Source organism: Papio anubis, chromosome 1 (genome assembly GCF_008728515.1).
Source record: "Papio anubis isolate 15944 chromosome 1, Panubis1.0, whole genome shotgun sequence".
Taxonomy (NCBI): domain Eukaryota; kingdom Metazoa; phylum Chordata; class Mammalia; order Primates; family Cercopithecidae; genus Papio; species Papio anubis.
The window spans coordinates 131,145,898-131,166,697 of NC_044976.1; the positions used below are offsets into that span (position 1 = coordinate 131,145,898).

The 20,800-nt window shown below is 43.3% G+C and overlaps 1 protein-coding gene across 3 annotated transcripts; it reads right to left on the minus strand.

Moving 5' to 3' along the window:
• Window positions 1-164: 164 nt before the first annotated feature.
• On the minus strand, window positions 165-20,800 carry CD48 (CD48 molecule). 3 transcript variants are annotated; one of them, XM_009184970.4, is made up of 4 exons: window positions 16,195-16,374; window positions 6,594-6,896; window positions 2,611-2,868; window positions 165-554 (listed from the first exon to the last, which is right to left on the minus strand). In XM_009184970.4, exons 1-4 carry the CDS (start codon window positions 16,274-16,276, stop codon window positions 475-477), a joined length of 723 nt encoding a protein of 240 aa, XP_009183234.1. In that variant the 5' UTR covers window positions 16,277-16,374; the 3' UTR covers window positions 165-474. The 3 variants fall into 3 exon arrangements, with proteins under 3 accessions (XP_009183234.1, XP_009183237.1, XP_009183229.1); XM_009184973.4 differs by having other exon boundaries at window positions 16,154-16,334; XM_009184965.3 differs by lacking the exon at window positions 165-554 and adding an exon at window positions 20,744-20,800 and having other exon boundaries at window positions 1,831-2,868; window positions 16,195-16,354.

Here is a 20,800-nt window from a genome sequence, read left to right on the forward strand (position 1 = left end):
ATGGATGTTGGAATAAGAGTCAGAGGTAGCACAAATTGACTCCTCAGCTGTGTTGACACACAGGAGCCAGTGGCCCCAGACTCTCCCCTCTATGTTTCCAGATTCCAGTTTCTCCCGGCTGATGGAGCAGGCACTGTCTAACAGATTTGGGACAACTTCAGGAATTCAGTTAGTTGACAATTATATCAAATGTTTATTTTTTTTAAAATAATAAAACATGCACGGTGTTGTCACAATTTTTGGTGGGAAAAACGTGTGTGTATCTCTATGTCTACATAAGTTTACTAGAAAACCACAAAGAGATATAAAATTAAATAATAGCCAGTTTTTAAAAGTTAACTTGAAAATCCTCGTTGATAATTCAGCAGCATGCTTCCACTCATCCTATACAGTTTCTGTCCTGGTGAGGAGCATGGTTACCAACAGGCAAGATCCTCTGGCCTTGAAGTTTCACTTGAGTTAAAAGAGCTCATCTCAGATAAGTAACAGGCCAAGAATGATGGGCACTGTGACCACCAACCAACTTGCAATCCATTCTACTCCAAAGGACCGGGCTGAAAGAGCAAGAAAATCCTATACACTTAGGTATCTTGACTAATGTATTGAGAAGGGGCAGGGTTACTGGACACTGGTGTGGGAGCTCACAGAACAGCGGAATGAATTTCTTCCCCGAATCCCATCCTATTTGCCTGGGACATTCTCTTCCTCAATCTCCCCAAACATAAAGTATAAAAAGTGCAGAAATTCCTTAAATATCACTGGCTTAGCTGGGTCCTGTGCTCAAAGGTTATCTTGACATATCTGTGGCCTGGGAAAGCATCACTGCTCTACTCTGGACATCAACGAGGTAGGGTAGCTCTTCAGGTACAGACAGATGACCACATAATACAATGCACAACTGACTTTAGAGAGAAAAGGATCACTTCCTTTCCTTGTTTCTCCACCCCACTAAGTATCTGCACTAGCTAGAAAGAAGAAGGGAAGGGAAAGGAAGACAGAAAAGGAAAGAAAAAGAAAGAGGATGGAAGGAAAACTTAGATGCTGGGGTGGGGCAGGGCTGAGCTGGAGAAAATCAAAACAAAAAAGGAATGAGTGATACAATAGGGAAGGGAGTTTGAGGGCGCTTTCTAGGATAATTTGGGTGACTAAAAACTGATAGATGGGTTTACCCTTCCAAAAAGAAAATGGATTTATTATTGTTTTAATCCACTCTTCGGATGAACAGTCACACCCATTTTATAGAGGACAGGGAATGTGCTTCTGCCTTTTTCTGGATCTCAGGATGTGATATTGATATGAAGGTGGTATTGGAACCACCAGCTAAATTGTGTTCTCATGGTCAAACACCAAACTGTCACAGTGGCTCTGTGGTGGCAGAAGAACAGGGCATATCAGGAGAGGCTGCTCCTAACTCCAATGAGTCAGGAAGAATAAGGAAGAGCATGCAGGCTCCGTAGTCCACATGTGAGAGTAGAGATAAAGAAATCAGTGCAGATAAGGAGCATAGACAGAGCCCAGGAAGACCATGAAACAGCAACGTTCTCAGAGGCCAGAATCCCTGCTGACTGGGCATGACAGGGGTCACAGGTGAAGGTGAGCACCTCAGGTCTGAGTTATTCTAGAAGAATGTGTACGCCAGGGCTCAGGGATCTGATTTCAGGATTGTGGAGGGTAGAGGGCCCAGAGTGCTGGAGATACTGATCCAAGTTTATTAAGGGGTCCCTAAAACTCTAAGAGACTGCATCTCATTTAGCTCCCGCTTACTAAGGACTTGTCAAGCACTGTGATAGGCAGGTTCCATGTCTTGTCTCATTGAATCCTTAGTACGAGATAAGAACTGTTATTTTGTCCTTTATTTAGGAAGAACATGACTTGGGGAAGCTAAGAAACTTGTTTAGCTAGTAAGTGACAGTCCTAGAAGTGATCTCAGCTGTGACCAACTCTAAAACCCACGGCCTTAGCTGTCCCATGCTAGCACCAGTGTAGGCCTGATCTGGAGCAGGTGTGACACTCCAGTGAGTGGATCCTCCCAGGAGACAGGGGAATTTGGCTTCCTAACTTCACCTAGGAACATCAGCCTGAGGAGGAGAAGCTTCGCCTGAAGCTCAGGCTCTCACGCCTGTTCGATGGCCTCTCTCAGGCCCATCTCCTCAGTCCCTCTTTCCTTAGCTGACTTTGGCTATCTAACGACCTCGGTCCCTCTTTCTTTGGCTGACTTTGGCTGTTGAACGAAGCTCCTTTAGACAGCTGCTTGCCCACTTGCCCTTCCTTCTCCCTGCTCACCCTGATGTTTCAGACTGCTCTACGATGACCCTGGCCTCAGGTGTCAGGACTATGCTTTGTTATACCGGGAGAGGGAAGAGAAGCATCAGAGATCTCTGTCAAACGTCCTTTGCAGGTGAGAACACTGAGTCCCACGAAGGTGAGGTGAGCTGGCTGGGAGTTGGTCGTAGAGCTGGCGACAGAACCCACATCTCCCAGCTCTCCCAGACACCTTAGGGATTGACCACAACACCGTGCAAGGAGGCTGCATAGAACCCCCAGCCTTTCTTCGTTCAACAGAACTCCAGTTACCCTGTGCCCCCCTCAGCTCCCAGGGATCCTTCTTACCCGCGGTACAGGGTGGACTGAAGCAGAACGTGTCATTCTTGCTGCTCACGGAATTGCTGACTTGGCAAGTATAACACCCGGAGTGTTTGTGTGGCTTAAGGGTGGTTTCAAGCACACTGTTCTGGATCTCCTTCGGGAGTTCCCCATACCAGGTGTAGTTTACAGACTCGCCAGGTATGACACATGACAGTTTCAGATAACAGTTGTCATCCACATCTTCTCTCTTCTCAATTTTGATGACAGGCTTGGGTACAGGGTCTGAAAGTGAGGAGGATGTTATAACATGAGACAGTGAGGCATTCGTGCTATGAAGGTTTAGCTAACAAAGAACGAAGGGACCCAGGGAAGGGGCCTGAGTGCCCCAGGAGGCAGAGTCATGAAGAAGAAGTTCTACAGAGGGAGCCAGTGAGCAGCCTTGACCTCCTGAGGCCTCACAGACTGCAAGCGCTGCTCCTAGGCAGTGAAGCTAAGCTGGGTCCTGGAGGGGGCGCCAGAGTCCATTATATGCTCTGGGAACAAAATGGGGTTATGATCATGTGTGAGTTTGAACGAATAGCCCAGAGACTTGCTGGGGTCAGACTTAGTATACCAACTGTCTGAGATGCTCAGGGACCCTTCTCTAGCAATAGTTCATGGCAGGCACCTTGACTGGTCTGTCTCTCAAGAATTATCGGGTTCAGATTCGGCAAGAGTCCTAAGGTAAGAGGTACCTGCCTGTGCGTGGCAAAGTCCTTTGCACAACCATCCAGTGCAGGTGCCAGCCTTGTAGACTCTGGCAGAGCTACAGAGAAGAACTTCATGTAACTTCCAGCCACGTCAATTGTGACAAACAGATTGGTCTGCTAATTTTGGTATCTCCGTGTCTGGCACAATCCCTGCCACATGGCAGGTATTCTATAAGTATCTTGTGAAAGAATGAATGAAGTAGTTATGAGATAGAAAGGATAAAACACGGCCGGGCGCGGTGGCTCAAGCCTGTAATCCCAGCACTTTGGGAGGCCGAGATGGGCGGATCACGAGGTCAGGAGATCGAGACCATCCTGGCTAACACAGTGAAACCCCGTCTCTACTAAAAAATACAAAAATCTAGCCGGGCGAGGTGGCGGGCGCCTGTAGTCCCAGCTACTCGGGAGGCTGAGGCAGGAGAATGGGGTAAACCTGGGAGGCGGAGCTTGCAGTGAGCTGAGATCCGGCCACTGCACTCCAGCCTGGGCAACAGTGCGAGACTCCCTCTCAAAAAAAAAAAAAAAAAAAAAAAAAAGAAAGGATAAAACACAACCAGGTGCAGTGGCTGACACCTGTAATCCCAGCACTTTGGGAGGCTGAGGCAGGAGGATTGCTTGCAGCCAGGAGTTAGAGACCAGCCTGGGCAACATAGAGAGACTCAGTTTTCACAAAGAAATAGAAAATAAAAGTAGCCAGGTGTGGTGATGTGCACTTGTAGTCCCTGATACTCAGGAGGCTGAGGTAGGAGGATTGCTGTAGCCCAGGAGTTCGAGGCTGCAATAAACTATGATTGTACCCCTGCATTCCAACAGACCTTCAAAAAGGTGAAGGAGAAGACCTTCAAAAAAAAAAAAAGAAGAAGAAGAAAGAAAGGAAGAAAGAGAAAGAGAGAAAGGAAGGAAGGGAAGGGAAGGGAAGGGAAAGGAAAGGAAAGGAAGGGAGGCAAGCAGGCACAGAAACACTAGTTTTGGAGTGAGACCAGTCTGGGTCCTGGACTTGACTCTAGTGGAGTGACATTAGGCAAGGTAGTTAAACCCCTTGCTGTCATCTGTAAACTGACTCTACCTCATTACACAATGCTAGTAAAGATAAAATGTCACCTGTCATGGATAATTGCTTTTTGCAGAATGTAAGTATTGCATACATTCTAGAGGTCATTTTACCATTATTATTGTTGTACTGCTGCCAGAGAGAATGAGAGATAGTCCCTGCATCTGGTCTTTCCTTGGCTAAGGCTGGTTTACCTGCAGTCCTCTGAGATCTTTTCATTCTGGTCAAGGGCAAAACATCTGCAGAATCAATGCAGCTCAAACCCCATAAGATTAAAATATGGCAGAGAACTGACCAGATCAGAGCTTGTCTCTTAGTTGTATGTGTGGAGAGGCTGTAGAAGCTCTACCAATCTAGTCTCTAGAACTCTAGTTTTGTCTCCTCTGTGAAGCCAATCTCAGATTGCTAAAAGATTGCTCAGACTACAGAGGAGATAAAAGTTGACTGGACTTCCCCTACATGCTTTAATTGAGCAATTTTTATCCTGGTTTTCATCATTTCCTGTGTTCTGGCCTCATATCTTACACTCCTTCTGCATTTCCCATGGTGATCAGCATAGCACTGGACACTTTGCTGATGGAATTAATTGAGCCAGCTTGGGCTGTCCAGCTCCAAGATGCTCGCTATGAGCTGTCAGAAATGCTTGGGCTGGACCAGAGGACCATTTTTTTCCTGCTAACCACATCCTGGAAATCTTACCCTCAGGCAGGGTATGCTGAAGCCCAAGACAGTTTGTGGATTTTTAAGTACTCAGAAATTTTGCAAGCTTTTTGTGAAACCATTAGTTTACTGAAATCAACTGTGGTAGTGGTATTTAAACCACAGAAATTACAAAGTTGGTAAATGATACACATTAGGGCTTTTAAAAAAAAAAAAATCTTGTAGAGCGTGTTAACCAGAAAACCACTGTAAGAGACCTTGAATATTTTTGTTCCCAGGACTTTCTGAATTTTCAGCCCATATGACATGGAAGAAGAGTGAGAAGGGAATCTGCTTGGATCAGGGACTGTCTGGCTGGTGGAACTTGAATGTATACAACACTCTTCATTTGCACGTTTTGACATTTTAAAAAATGTTTTCACTTTCCTTATCTACTTTGATACTAACAACATCCTAAAAGGTAAGTAGAATTATTCTCATAATATGATGAAGAACCTAAGGCTCTCAAGGGAGCACCACTCTTGGACACTTAGCCCCACTCTTCTACAAGAATTGCATACCCCAACCGCTGGAGCTCTCCCCATATCCATGTTTCTGCCTTATAATCTGACCCTTTCACCATAATTGTTTAGATCAGGTACACATACTTGAACTAAATTGGGACTATCAGTTTCTCTGTCTTTAAATTGCCCTGAGAATTGAAACTCAGAGGAGCAAAAGTCTAAGCTTTGAGAGATAACATGTGTAAAATGGCAGGAATCCAAATCCATAGGCACCGTCCACAGATTCCTGAAGCTAGGGGTTCTAGCTTGACCCTGGTTTTCAATCTTCTCCCCTTCAGCCCTTCCTAGCTCTTTTAATTGCTTTAAATAGCCCCAGTTTCTTAAACTAAATTCTTCTTTTTTGGTAAAGGTACATTGGATTAGTTTCTGTTACTTGCTATCGAAAGAGTCTTACCTAATATGGGCACGGAGATGTGAAGATCTTTTTTCAAGGTTGCATGGCTAGTCAGCAACTGACCAGAGTTTTGAACCCAAGTCTGTCTGGCTCCAAGTATAATGTCCTAGTCCTTATTCAGTATAAACTGGTTAGACTGGAGCTATGAGTGGAAGTTTTTTTGTCCCGCCCATTATGAAAGTTGAAAAATTCTCCTAATAACTCCTGCCCCATTCTTTATATTAATACATTCTCTTTTATCTTAAGTCCAGTGAAACCTAATTTCAGAGATATAATTAAGATGAGCTGAGCTGATTTAGGATGATCACAGGACAAAATGAAGGAAATAGGAAACCTCTAGTTTTCCTTCTCTTCAAAGCTTAGACTCACTAACTTCAGAAGAGGTGTTAAATGTCCTAAGATTGTTAATTTGGGGGTCTGTTGACCTAGGCTTACTCCCAAATAGAATTGCATCAAGGAAAAATGAATCAAACCTGTCCTGAGGTTTTCCTCTCCTCCTCCCCGAGAATGCCCCATGCCTCCCAGGAAGCCACAGTGGTCCATCCGGGGCCACTGGAGTGGGGATTTGCCCTTTGGCTCCCCTGACTCACCAAGCACCTGCAGCTTGATCTTCCATTCTTGCTCATACCCATCCTTTTTCAACACCCTCATGATGTAGGTGCTGTTGTCCTCTTTCTGGACCTTAGAGATGTACAGTGCACCACTTTGAGGATCAAGTCTGACCCTGCCTTTAAATTTGGATTCAAAGTACTTAGATTTTCCGGAATCCCATTCTACAATCTTCTGGTCGAAAGTATAAAACCAGGTTAGTTGTTTGTAGTTCTCAGGCAGGCTCTCAGAGATGTTCAGAGTAACATTGCTGCCGGAGACCACGGTCATATGTACCAAGCGACCTGCCAATGAGAGTCAGAGTCAGACCTGACATAGAGAAGGCAGTGTTGCTGAGAGGCCTAGGGTATAGCCTTGGCTGGTGGAACAGGCGAGAAGGAAGGGATTTCTGCTTAGGAGAAGTGAGTATGGTTTTCATTGGAAGTCCAGGTCTCCTGCTCAGGAACTCAAGAAAAGTTGGAGCTTGAAAAGTGGGCATGGGGGAAGGGGGTGTTGCTTATAATTCATCTAGTACTGTCCTCAGAAAATAAAAGAATTGAGTAAGGCCAACTGAGGTTGGGCCTGGCTCTCTCCCTTACTCTCATACCAGTAGGATTTCAAGTAAACTGATGACAAGTCATATCTCCTCTCTGGTCTTGTGTTTCCTGTCTATTCCTAGCTCAGTAAGCATTTTGTTAGTCCCTAGAGGCATAGACATAAAAAGTACATTATTCTATTTAAAAATATTTAATACAACAATGTGAGAGGACAGACACACAAACCAATAATCCTAATATGTTATATTGGTGACTGTAATAAAGGTAATGTGGGGACCAAGGGAAAGCTTCCCCTTCCCCTTCTGAAAGTTTGCCAAAAATCACTGACAAGAGGCAGATTAAGGAAGAAAGGCATACAGATTAACATGTAAGCAGAGCCTGGGGAATGAATGGACTTCCAGTGAAAACTAAACAGTCCAGGGCAAATTGTTCGTTTTTATGCTTAGGTTCAACAAAGAATGGACAGTCATGGAGAAATATGATTGGACAAAAAGGGTATGATCGAATGCCAATAGACTGTTTGGGGGAAACCCAGCAAGGCCTGTCTGTCTAGATTCTGCTCGGTCTTTCTGTGCCGGATTCCTTCCTTCCTCCTGCGTGTGGGGCAGGCGCTCTCTAGAATGCGGGTCTTATGATTCACAATTAAACAAGATAGGTCAGATAATTTTTTTACGGCTTTTTTTTTTTTTTTTTTTACATAGAAAGGCTCAAGGAAAGTTAGGGTGGTATATTTAAGTTTTATAGCTGGCTTTGGGGAAAAGGGGTTTTGGCTTCTATGGCCCGCCTTAGGAAAGAGGGATTCCAGTGTCTGTGGCTAGCCTAGGGGAGAATGGGACTGATAGACAGGAGAGCAGGAGAAGGTCAGAGAAAAACTTTCACTTTCAAGGCTGCTTCTGAGGCCATGATTTTGGGGCATTGTTTTCTGAGTCCTGACAATAAACACAGTGGGCGATGGGAATGTATTCCTATCTGGAGGGTAGGGATAGAAAATTGAGAAAATACTAAGAAAAATCTCTTCAGAGGAGATGACCACTAAGGTAAGCCAAAGGATGATTAAAAGCTAATATTTTTTGAGAACTGTCTGTCAGGCACGATTTGAGACACTTGGGATACATCAGTGAACTAAGCAGCAAAGATCCCTACCTTAACCGAGCTTGCGTTAGAGTGGGGTGAAAAGACGTAAGCAATGAACAAGCTAACCAAACACACTATACAGTATGTAAGGAGGTGATAATTGCCATGACAGAGGAGAAAACCTAGAATAGGGTAAGGGGAGTCACAAGTACTGGTGGGGTAAAAGGGTGAACTTCATTTATAAGGTGATAAGGAGGTCACCTCTGAGCAAAGACTTGGAGGAGAGAGGTGGCCAAGAGGATATCTGGCGTAAGAGGGACCCAGACAGAGGAAAGAGCCAGAGCAAAGGCCCTGGGGCAGGGGTTTGCCTGCCATACGTAAACAACAGCAAGGAGGCGGTGAGTGGGTAGTGTGGAGTGAGCAAGGGGATTGGATGTTGAGAGACACAGTCAGAGAGGGAGTGGGATTGGGGAGAGTAGATGGTGACATTTTAGCTTTAATAATGTTTTGTCCTGTTAAAAAAAAAAGTGTTCCTGTAAAAACGGCTCATGTCTTGTGTGTGCATTTACAATATATTTAGAAGCAAGTTATTAGAAGGTAAGAAAGTGGAGACTGTTTAAACTATTATTTCACAAAGTTTGGATCAGAGGCAGATTTCCCGTGAAAGTGATGAAGCTGAAGCTTCAGGGCTTCTTGGATGGCCCTGGAGGAGCCCTAGCAGTGTATTCATGTAATCCATTTTACAAAACATATCTTAAACACAAATAATTAGACCACGGCCTCTGCCTACTACAACATCCCCTTCATCACATTTCCACTTTTGTTGGTTGGCATCTCAGTTATGGGCATTTTGAGATCTGGCTAAGGGGAAGTAGAAATGGGAATTACTTAGTTGGGATTAGTGGGATACATGTATGAGGGTTGCAAACTCTTGGAAGTTCCTGCTAGCCACTTCAGTGAAGCAATTGCATCCAGGAATATTCCTGCTGCCCTCTGCACTGACTCACCTGCAATGGCCGTGGACACCTTGCAATCGGGCTGCAGGTGGGATGCAGAGGAGAAAGCAGGTTGGAAGTGAACAACAGCCAGAGCTATTTAGTAGTAAAGTATTATGGAAGCACGAAGGCATTTCATTAATTAAAAATATGGTGCTATTTTTTCTGCTGTCATGATCTGAGTAGTATTTGTATTTTTTAAACTTGTACTAATTCCCTGGGATTTCTTTTTTTGTTCTAATTGAATTTATTTTTGTTCCTATTTGTATTTAGTTTTGTTCTTTTCTTTTTCTTTTTCTTGACAATACTCCAAATTGTATAAGCCTCGGGGTATTTTTTAAAACCTGGTTTGGTTAAGGTAAGGAGAAAGAAAAGATGATAAGGACAAGGTACAAGATGAAGTGAGGTCTGTTGGCTTTTTTTGTGGAGAGAGAACTTAGAATATGTATACAAAGCCTAAAAAAGAGCAGTATAAAAAAAGCTAAAGGTAGGAGAAGAGGAAATATGTCCTATATCACTCTGGTGTCATATGCTGCCACACAAAAACTCAGTTGTACTCTTCAACATGATGTATACTAGCTGTTCACTTTCCACATATCCATCATTTCCAAAACATTCTCAACCACTAAAAGATTTTTATCTGTTTCCCCAGGACTTTCAAGTTCCTGTTCATTCAGCTTTCCAACCATTCATCTATCTATTCAACAAATGTTTATTGAGTGCTTACCCTGTCCTTGTTTTACTCAGAAATACCTAGGCATTCATTTCTACAGTGCTTCTGATTGGTCCAGCCCATGCCCTATAATCCCTCTGACAAAATCAGTTCAAGCCAGCAACAGTCATCGCACAACCACAACATGCTTGACACTGTGCTAGACTCTGCTGTCAGCAAGGTGGATAGAGTATCTGGCCTCTTGGAGCATACAGCCTAGGAGGACATTCTTTCCAGGATTTTAAAATCACTAGACATATTCCAGACTTGTTCTCCTTCTGTTACTTGTTTCCACATGAATTAATAGAAGTGGTCATAATAGGCAGTCTAGATCAATGTTTTTCAGTCTTGACATTATTGACATTTTGGGCCATATAATTCATTTTTGTAGGGAGCTGTTCTGTGCATTGTAAGATGTTTGCCAGAATCCCTGGTATCTGCCCACTAGGTGCCAGTAACACTTGTCCAGTTGTGACAGCCAAAAATGTATCTATATATTGCCAAATGTCCCTTGAGGGACAAAATTCTCCCATGTTCACCCTGGTTGAGAAGTACTGAGCTAGGTCATCCTTGGCAGACTCCCCAGCATGTCTCATACACTCAGGAAGATAACACAATCCACTGTCTGATGACAGAGGCAGGTAGTAACACCAGACAGATCATTTATATATGTAATTTTTTTATGGAGTTTTGCTCTTGTCACCCATGCTGGAGTGCAGTGGTGCAATCTTGGCTCACTGCAACCTCCGTCCCCCAGGTTCAAGCAATTCTCCTGCCTCAGCCTCCCAAGTAGCTAGGATTACAGGCATACACCTCCACCATGCCTGGCTAATTATTTGTATTTAGTAGATACGGGGTTTCACCATGTTGGTCAGGCTGGTCTCAAACTCCTGACCTCAGCCTCGGCCTCTCAAAGTGCTGGGATTACAGGCGTGAGCCACCATGCCCAACTCATTTCAGTATATTATGAGTGCTGATGACAGGTACGCATACAATATTGTATCTTTCCTCCCTCTCTCCTTAACCACCCATGTGTAACAATTCCAAAAAGGCTGTCCTGATGGTTGGCTGTAACTTCTTACTGAGAAATAAAGAAGTGATTAACTGCTGATGAAATCTTGATTTGCCTTCTTAACAATTCCATCTTTTAGGAAGTAGGTGAAGCAACCTTTTAAAAAATCACTATTTTGATTTAATTCTAACAGGAAGTATTTGGTGATATGTCTGGATGGTTGGGATAAAGTAACAAAGTTGGATCTTATTCCTTTACTTTCTTAATAAACTCACTTTCGCTTTAAAAAAAAAAAAGAACAAATAGAACCAGATCCTGCCTGTGCCCACCCATGTTTCTTGTCTGTAGAAAAACAGAATTGTAAAGGGAAAAAATTCAGGTCAAAGGAAGTCATAATCCCATACCAAAGAGTTTCCCCAGGAAAGAGAAAGGTTTTAAAGAGTAAGTTCTGGTTACTCCAAAAAAAAACAACAAGACACATGGTTGACTTCTTTGGTTTTCTTGTATATTGAGAAAAATAAAAATAATAAAAACAAAACACATGGCTTCTAGTAAAATTCTTAAGGAAGAAAAGAAGATGAGCATTAAAGATGTGGAGACAGAGTTACCTGGAGCTCTCTCATAAGATTAAATATTTAACAAGCCTGTACAAACCTTTTTAGGAAGTAATTTTGCAATAGCTACTAAGACCCCAGGTTTGTGTCTTGGTGAGAAGCTGAGTAGGCTACTATTTTTTGAGATGGGAACTATAATGCGTTCAGTGGGCAACATTGCAATGCAATTTGAAGGTGAGGAAGGAGAAACAATAAAAATAGACTCTTCTCTTCAGACATTGCAATTTGAATGGGAAAAAGAATGGTAGGGCATTATGTAAAGGGTCATGAAAAAGTAGAGAGTATTTTGTTTTTGTTCTTAGTGTTATTCAAAGAAGGAAAGACCTAATCTATGGTAAGCCAAGGAAAGGATTCAGTGGAGGAAAGACATGAAGAGAAGGGAGGTAATTGATGAGCCTGGGCTAGGGGGGCTCAGAGCAGAGTTGATGGCACAGGTCTTGGCTGCGATGAGGGATACTTCATCCTCTGAAGGAAAAGAGGAGGAAAGACAGTTGGTGGTGGAGAAAAGTTACTAGTTTGAAGATAGTGGGCAGGAAGTTGAAGGGCCTCCTGCTTAATGGTCTCTAGTTTCCATTTCTTCTGCAAAGAAGGAGGCACATACCTTGCTGAGAGGGCAGAGGACTGAGGTAAGGGGCCTTGAGGATAGGGTGAAAGTTTGAAATAGCCACTGTGGGAAATGCGAGAAAGAATTTATCAGGGCCAGTAAGAGCTACTCTGAGATCCCAGCTTGACTGAAACAATGACAAAATTTATTCCTTCCCTCTTTCCTTTGCTTCTTTCCTCCCTCCATCCACCCATCCCTCCATGCATACATGCATACATGAACTTCCTCATGTATTCACTCATCTAATAACTATGCAGTAAGCAGTTACTATGTACTTGACTCTGTATGCATAAAATAGATAGATGCAGCTCCTTCCCTTGAGCTTCATTCCAGTGAATCCACACAATTAATCAGATGCTTTCACTACTGATGATAAGTGTTAGGAAAAGGAAAATATGGAATGCTTAGAAAGCATATAAAAGGGAGCACATCACTTGAATTTGGGGGTTGAGAATGGCTTCTGTAAAAGGAATTAGTCTAAGTGGGATGAAACAAGGGAAAGATAAGGACTGGGGGTAGTGAATAGTCCAACAAAACGGGAAAAGAATCAAAAGCCCAGAAACACCAAAATGAGATTCATTTACGGAACAGGAAGTAGCTCACTGGCAAAACATAGACTAAGGAGGCCAGGAAGTGAGCTTATTATGAAATGTGAACTTTACACTCACAGCTTCCGCTTTCTCATTTACCACAGTGGCTACTGAAGATTTTAAGCAGAAGAGTGAAGTAAACAGAGAACCATTTTAGAAAATGTATACCAACAGCAGGGTGGAGAACAGGTTATCTAGAAGAGAGTACAGTAAATAGAGAAGTTAGGATAGTGCATCATTGTGGAAATTGGTGATAAGAGAAAATGGTGGCTCGATCTAAGATAGATAGCATGGGGGTGGATGGAATTGTACATATTTGAGAGATATTTTTGAAAGTAGAATTAACAGGACTTACTCATTGGGCATGAGAAGCAGGGGAAAGAATCAAGGATGACTTCTAGAATTCTGGCCTGAGCAACCGGACAAGTGGAGATGTCATTTATAGAGGTGGGGAACAGTGGAAGAGCAGTAGGTTTTGGGGGAAGAAGGATTGTAGTAGTTTTTTTTTGTTTGTTTTTTGTTTTTTTTTTTAAGTCTGTAAATTTTTTGACAGTCCTCTCATCAAGTGATGGACTTTGTGCCCCTTCCCCTTGAACTTGAGTAGGCTTGGTGATGGCTTTAATGAATGGAATACAACTGAAGTGTGAATTGCAAAGCTAGCTTAGAAAAGACCATGCAGCATTTGCCTGTTTCTCTTGGGACACCAACTCTGGGAGGTTTCCGCTGGGTGGTACCAGCCACCCAGCTCTTTGAGCCTCCCTCAGTTCAGGCAGTAGCCCTGTGAGTGAAGAGCCTTGCATGACTCTAGGCCACACCATAATGTGATTGCAAGCACATGAAAAGCACTGAATGAGACAGGATGAACAGTCTTCCCCCAGATCTGTGGGCAAAGTAAATCATTGTTATTATTTTAAGCCACAGTATTGTGGCAGCTTGTTAAATAGCAATACATAGCAGGAATAGAGATGATGAGTTAAGTTTTAGACATGTGTCTGGAAAGTCTAGAGAAGATGTTTAAGAGACAGAAGTTCTGGTCTTGGGCTCAGGTGAGTGCTTGGGGCTTAGGAATTTACTGATGCTCTTTCCAGGCTTTCACCTGTATCAGATTGTGTGTGTGTCACAAATGCAAAGCAATTGCACATTTTTAATTTTATTTGATCTTAATAGCAACCCCTTGAAGAAAAGAGGAACAGATTATTATACCCATTATAGAGCTGAGGAAGCTGAGCCTCAGGAAGCTTTAATGATTTGTTGAAAACCCCACAGCATGGAACCAGATAGAACACAGGTCATCTCATTTCTAGTACAATACTCTTTCTACTTCACCCTGCTAAGTGTTGTGGACAGATGAGGAATTGGCTAGTTGTGGAGCGTGCCCTGAATCATTGCCTTGAAACCAAAGAGCTGAGAAACCCAAGTCTGAGGAGAGAAGGAAGAAGAGAGCTAAGAGTGCTTCTCAAACTTTTCCACAGAAGCATCCCTTACTGCAGAGGAGAGAACTACTTGCACTTTCAGGAAGATATGGATGTGTCATTCAAAAGGAAACTTTTTGAAGTTGTTCATGCATTTGTGTAACAATTATTTATCAAGCACATGCCACACTCCAGGCCTGTGCTAAGTGCAGCAGCACAACACTGCACGTGGTTTCTGTCTTCATAAAGTTCGAGGAAACAGATGATCAATCAAGCAGTTCACAAACCATAATCTGGAGCCAGAGGTTCCAATCTGACCATGCCTTCAGAACACAGTCACAAGCAGACAGTCCAGGAAGAGGTCACATGAAAACAGATGCCTAAAAGAGAGGCAGGGAGAGGGGAGGAGGGAGGGAAATCTAGGTGGAAAGAAGGCATGTACATAAGCCAGAGGTAAGAGAAAACACCTCTTTTAAGGCAAACAGTAAAATTAAGAGATTTAGGCACATTGACCTTCATCAAGATTCTCTGGCCTTAGTCTAGGAAAGGCAAAATCGTAATAAAATGGTTTGGAAGTTAGACCTGTGTGCCCTTAGGAGGATTTCTCAATCTCTCTGAAAGACAGTATTCTCATCTGAAAAATGTAGATAATAATAGCCACCTCACTATTTTCTAATGAAAGTTAAATGAAAAAGTATACAAAATGCCTAGCACAATGTCTGACACCCAGTAAGTGCTTAATTTGTATTTTACTAACCTACGTTATAGAAATAGATAACCTAACCTCATCAAAACCAATATTATCCATTCAAAGGATAACATAATCAGGTGTGGTCTGCATGTTTCAAAGAAGAATACACGACCAAGATGAAGCCTAGAAAAGAAGTCAGAGAACGACCAACTGTCAGGATGTTTTCAGTATGCCAAGAGAAAGTCCTGAAATATTCCAGTTCTCATTGGCAACCCTGTTTTTCCCAATAGTTAGATGAATACTTCACGTCCGTCCCCACTCCCAAGGCCATACCAATGTCCTATGCATTGAGTCAGGTCCACAGAACCCATACAGCTGTAGACTCACACAGTCATGAACCAAAGGACTCTACCTGAGAGGCAGAGCATGTGAGAGACCTATCCTCCACACATTCTCCCTCACCTCCCTAAAAGTTACAAACTATCATCATTTTATGCCACGGTGTAACTACCGCATGTTTGTTCCTTTTTTACTGCTTTCCTCGGAGTGGTGAGCATTAAAGCCCTTTAAATTAAAAAGACTTGAGTATTTACTTGGGGGAATAGCAAGAAAGTCAAAGGCTTCACTGCTGCTTCTCAGCTGGCATAAGAAGGATGGATGAAGAAAGAGGGTGAGGCAGCTCTAACAGAAGAAGGAAAGTTAGCTCAGCCCTTGGGCACATGACGGGGACCGAACAGGCTGTGGCAGAGGAATGGACCTTAACTCTTAGTAATCAGATGCATTAAGGTTCCCTTGTTGCTGACGCACTTCCAGCCTCTTCTCAGACCCTCATTCGGAGACCCCAGACAGCAATCCTTTCCAAGCTTTTCTTCCTACAATTTTGATCTATCTTTTCTTTGGGTCAATGACAATGTCATTTACCTTGGCTCAGGACGCAACACCTCACATATACAGAGGTCTCAAAGAATGCCTAATGAGGTACAATGTGTCAGAGCATAAAATACAGCAGCTGTCAGTGTAGAGCTTCTTCTTATTCAAAATGAAAAAACACTTTTCCACAACTTCATGGACCACCAGCCAAGGGACAAAATATGAGGAGCCTACTTCTCCTTCTCCCCAGGGTCCTGTTTTGGTCACATCCCCTTGGGAAAGGAGATGAAGCTCAATTCTTCAGTGCTAAGAAAGGTTCCCCAACCATGCCATGGCCATGGTATTGGAATGGAAATATCTGCTTTCCAGATACCAGATCCGGCTTCTAGGGTTGAACTACATCCCATCTCCCCTTTCCCAACTGACCATACCTTCAGTGCACAATCACAGGCAGACGGTTGGTAGAAAGTACCTTGAATGCTGATCGCCAGGAGTGACAGAGACAGCAGTAGCAATTCCAGAGCCAGACACCGATTCCAACCTCTGGAGCCCATGCTTCCTTCCAGAACTTCCCAGCAACGCAGGAGACAGTTGAGAGCCTGGCTAGAAAGAGGCCAGGGCTAAAAAGGGAACTTACCAAACAGGGTTAGAGAAAAAAAAAAAAACACTGAGCTTTTCTCTCCACCCAGCACACTTGTGTGGGGCCCCAGAAACCAGAAACAGGAGGCCTTGTAAATTTTTTTATCTAAGAGCATCACGGAAACTGAGAACAATTTTGTTTGAATGTACATGAGTGCTTTTCTGTAGGGAGAAGATTCATAGCTTCTACTGGACTCTCAGTGGGGGCAGTACTCAGAAAAGATTAAGAGACCCTGATAGAGAATATCTGCTTTTTGTTCCCAGGAAAGAATCACTCTGATAAATTCAGGGGCTAAGACATAGGAGGTGCCCAGTCAAGCCTGGTTAGGTGTCACTCAGAGCAGGTAGTCTGGGAAATCAGACCCACAGAGCCTTAGTGCTGCATCTCTTACCCCCAGCACCACCCTCTACTCTTCTTCCTTTATGATAATTCACTATTTGAAGCTTGACATCAGCCTATCCACTGAACATTAGAAGAAAAGTAAGATTACTTGGCCCAAAAGAATGGATTTCCCACCCCTGTGGTCTGTATTAGTCTGTTTTCACACTGCTAATAAAGACATACTCCAGACTGGGTAATTTATAAAGGAAAGAGAGGGGGTTTGTTTTGTTTGTTTTGTCTTGTTTTTTTGAGACACAGCCTCACTCTGTAGCCCAGACTGGAGTGCAGCAGTGCAATCTCGGCTCACTGCAACCTTCACCTGCTGGGTTCAAGCAACTCTCCTGCCTCAGCCTCCTACACAGCTGGGATTACAGGCAAGCACCACTATGCCCAGCTAATTTTTGTATTTTTAGTAGGGTTTCACCATGTTGGCCCAGCTGGTCTTGAACTCAAGTGATCCACCTGCTTCAGCCTCCCAAAGTGCTGTGATTACAGGCATGAGCCTGTGCCTGGCCAGGAAAGAGGTTAAATTGACTTATAGTTCAGCATAGCTTGGGAAGCCTCAGGAAACCTACAATCATGGTGCAAGAGGAAGCCAATACATCCTTCTTCACATGGTAGCAGGAAAGAGAAGAACTGAGCAACAATGGGGAAAGCCCCTTCCTTGTAGAGCCATCAGATCTAGTGAGAACTCACTATCACGAGAACCTCGCGATAGTAACTGCTCCTGTGATTAGCTTACTTCCCACTGGGTCACTCCCTAGACATGTGGGGATTATGGGAACTACAATTCAAGATGAGATTTGGATGGGGACACAGCCAAATCATATCTTGGTATAGGACATTTCAAGCCCATTCCTATTGAATTTAAATTAGTTATTTGCCCACCCAGGACCCATAGGCAAGCCACAGTTCCTGATATAACATATTTGTAATCATTTTTTTTAATTGGGGATATTTCTGATTCTCAACATGGAGATGAACAATAAAATGTCTGCTCTCCTCAATCCTCACACTGGAAGGACATTATGTTAAGTGAAATAAGTCAGGCACATAAAGATAAATACCACCTGTTCCCAATCATATATGGAAGCTTAAAAATGAGCTCATAGAAGTAGAGAGTAAAATTGTGGTTATCAGGCTGGGAAAGTACTGGGGGAAAACCCCACCCCTGATATTTAACATGGGTTCTTTTCTATTTCCCTAAGCATCTCGGCTGGTTTGAGAAATAAAGGGAAAGAGTACACGAGAGAGAAATTTTAAACTGGGTGTCCGGGGGAGACATCACATGTCGGCAGTTTCCATGATGTTCCCCGAGCCGTAAAACCAGTAAGTTTTTATTAGCGATTTTCAAAAGGGGAGGGAGTGCTCGAATAGGGTGTAGGTCACAGAGATCACGTACTTCACAAGGTAATAAAATATCACAAAGCAAATGGAGGCAGGGTGAGATCACAGGACCATCGGATGGGGCGAAATTAAAATTGCTAATGAAGTTTCCGGCACTCATTGTCATTGATAACATCTTATCAGGAAACAAGGTTTGAGAGCAGACAACCTGTCTGACCAAAATTTATTAAGTGGGAATTCCCTCGTCCTAATAAGCCTGGGGGCACTATGGGAGACCAGGGCTTATTTCATCCCTTTGGCTTCTACCCTAAAAGGTGGCCGGCCGCCTTAAGTGGGCCGTCTATAGACCTACCCTCAGGGCATATTCTCTTTCTCAGGGATATTCCTTGCTCAGAAAAAGAATTCAGCGATATTTCTCCTATTTGCCTTTGAAAGAAGAGAAATATGGCTCTGTTCTGTCTGGCTCACCAGCGGCCAGAAGTCTTCTCTCTCTTGTTCCCTGAACATTGCTGTTATCCTGTTCTTTTTTCAAGATGCCCAGATTTCATATTGTTCAAATACACGTGCTCTACAAACAATTTGTGTGGTTAATGCAATTATCACAGGGTCCTGAGGTGACGTATATCCTCCTCAGCTTACAAAGAAGATGACGGGATTAAGAGATTAAAGTAAAGACAGGCATAAGAAATCACAAGGGTATTGATTGCGGAAGTGATAAGTGTCCATGAAATCTTCACAATTTATATTCAGAGATCGCACTAAAGCCAGGTGTAAGAAATTATAAAAGAATTCATTTTGGGGAACTAATAAATGTCCAGGAAGTCACAATTTATGTTCTTCTGCCGCAGCTTCAGGCGGTCCCTCCGTTCGCAGTCCCTGAGTTCCCACAACAGGAAGGGTAGAGGGGTGTGGAGGATGGGGAGAAGTTGGTTAATAGATACAAAGTTACAGCTAGAGAAGAGGAATAAGTTCCAGCGTTCTGTACCACTATAGGGTGAATATAGTTAAGAATTATTTTATGTATATCTTCAAAAAGCTAGGAGAGAGGATTTCGAATGTTCCCAACACAAAGAAATGATCAATGTTTGAGGTGATGGATATCCCAATTACTTTGATTTGATCATCACACGTTGTATACAAGTATCAAAATATTACTCTGTATCCCATAAATATGTACAATTATTATATGTCAACTAAAAATAAAAGGAAAAAACATAAAAGTGAAAAGAAAGAACCCTGCAAAGCAAAATTTGAAACAGCACCCGAATCAAATTCCTCTTGGTCAAATTGGTTACACTTTGGAACTGGATATTATATTTTTCCCAGTGAATTGATTTAACCTTAGGACACAACCCTGCTCCTTCAGCAAGAAAAAGATAACATTGTGTTAAAATTTTAAAAGAGACATTATAAATTAATGTTACATTCTCTTTTTTGGGGGGAGGGGGGCAGAGGCTCCCACTCTGTCACCCAGTCTGCAGTACAGTGACCACTATGCTTGGCTATTTTTTTTTTTTTTTTTTTGTAGAGATGAGGTCTCACCATATTGCCCAGGCTTGTCTTGAACTCCTGAGCCATGGGATCCACACTCAGCCAGTGGCAGGACCGGGTGTGCTGCTGTGACCTGCTTCCACCTTGGGCATCAGTGTCTAAATGAGGGGAACACAGTGGCACTAACAAACTCGGAGACGCCAACAACTGCAGAGCCCCAAGAGGTGTTACAGCTTTGCCTGGGGAGTCCCAAGGTCTGAGACCCCAAGAAATGTTATAGCTCTCTCTCGTTCCTGCCACCTGCAACTCAGTAAATGAGGGCATGTCACAGCTCTCGTTCAGTCCCACTGCCTGCAGCTCAGCAAATGGGGACATGTCACAGCTCTTATTCAATCCTGCTGCCTGCAGTTCAGTGAATAGGGGTGTGTCACACCTCTCATTTGGTCCCACTGCCCACAGCTCAGCAAATAGGGGTATGTTACAGCTTGTTCCTGACACCTGAAGTTCAGCAGGTCCCGGATTCTTGTCCCGCAATCAAGAGGAATAAAGCATGCAGACAATGGAGACTAGGTAGGGCACCTACTCAACTGCTCAGTGTTTAACTGCCCAGTAGCAGGGAGACCTCCCTGCCTTGCTCACTTCTCTTTTACCTTATAAAAGTGTTCACTTTTTGCTCCAAAGGCAACGTGGCACATTTAAAGGAGGACACTTCCTGCCCTCCTCCCAAACTAGTTTTGGAAATACATTCACTTTTCTTGTGCCAGGCCTCGTGCTTGTAAATTGGACTCTACATGTGGCGTGCGACTGACCTGCTTTTCAGTTTCACCAGTAGGGGGCAGTACAACACTGCCTGAGTAGGCGCCAGCTTGGAGGCCATTCCCTAGGGAGACTAAAAGAACCCGCCGACTCAGGACGATTTCCTAGGGTAAATTTAACATTTAAGAGACAATAGAAAAAAGGAATCTTGAAGAGGAAAATAAGGAGGATCAGTCAGAGAGCAAGGAGAAGGTGGTCTCAAAATGTGAGGGCAAAAATTTCAAGACTATATCCAGATTAACAAAAAGTGCTTCCATTTCATTTAGCAATTGTGTGGTCATGAGCCACCTTGGCCATGATGAGAGACATTTTAGTGGAGGCAGAAGACAGATTCTCCATTTCTCACCTCCTTTTTTCGGATCCCCACTTCTCTTCCTTTCTCCCTGTTGGATATTTCTTGAGC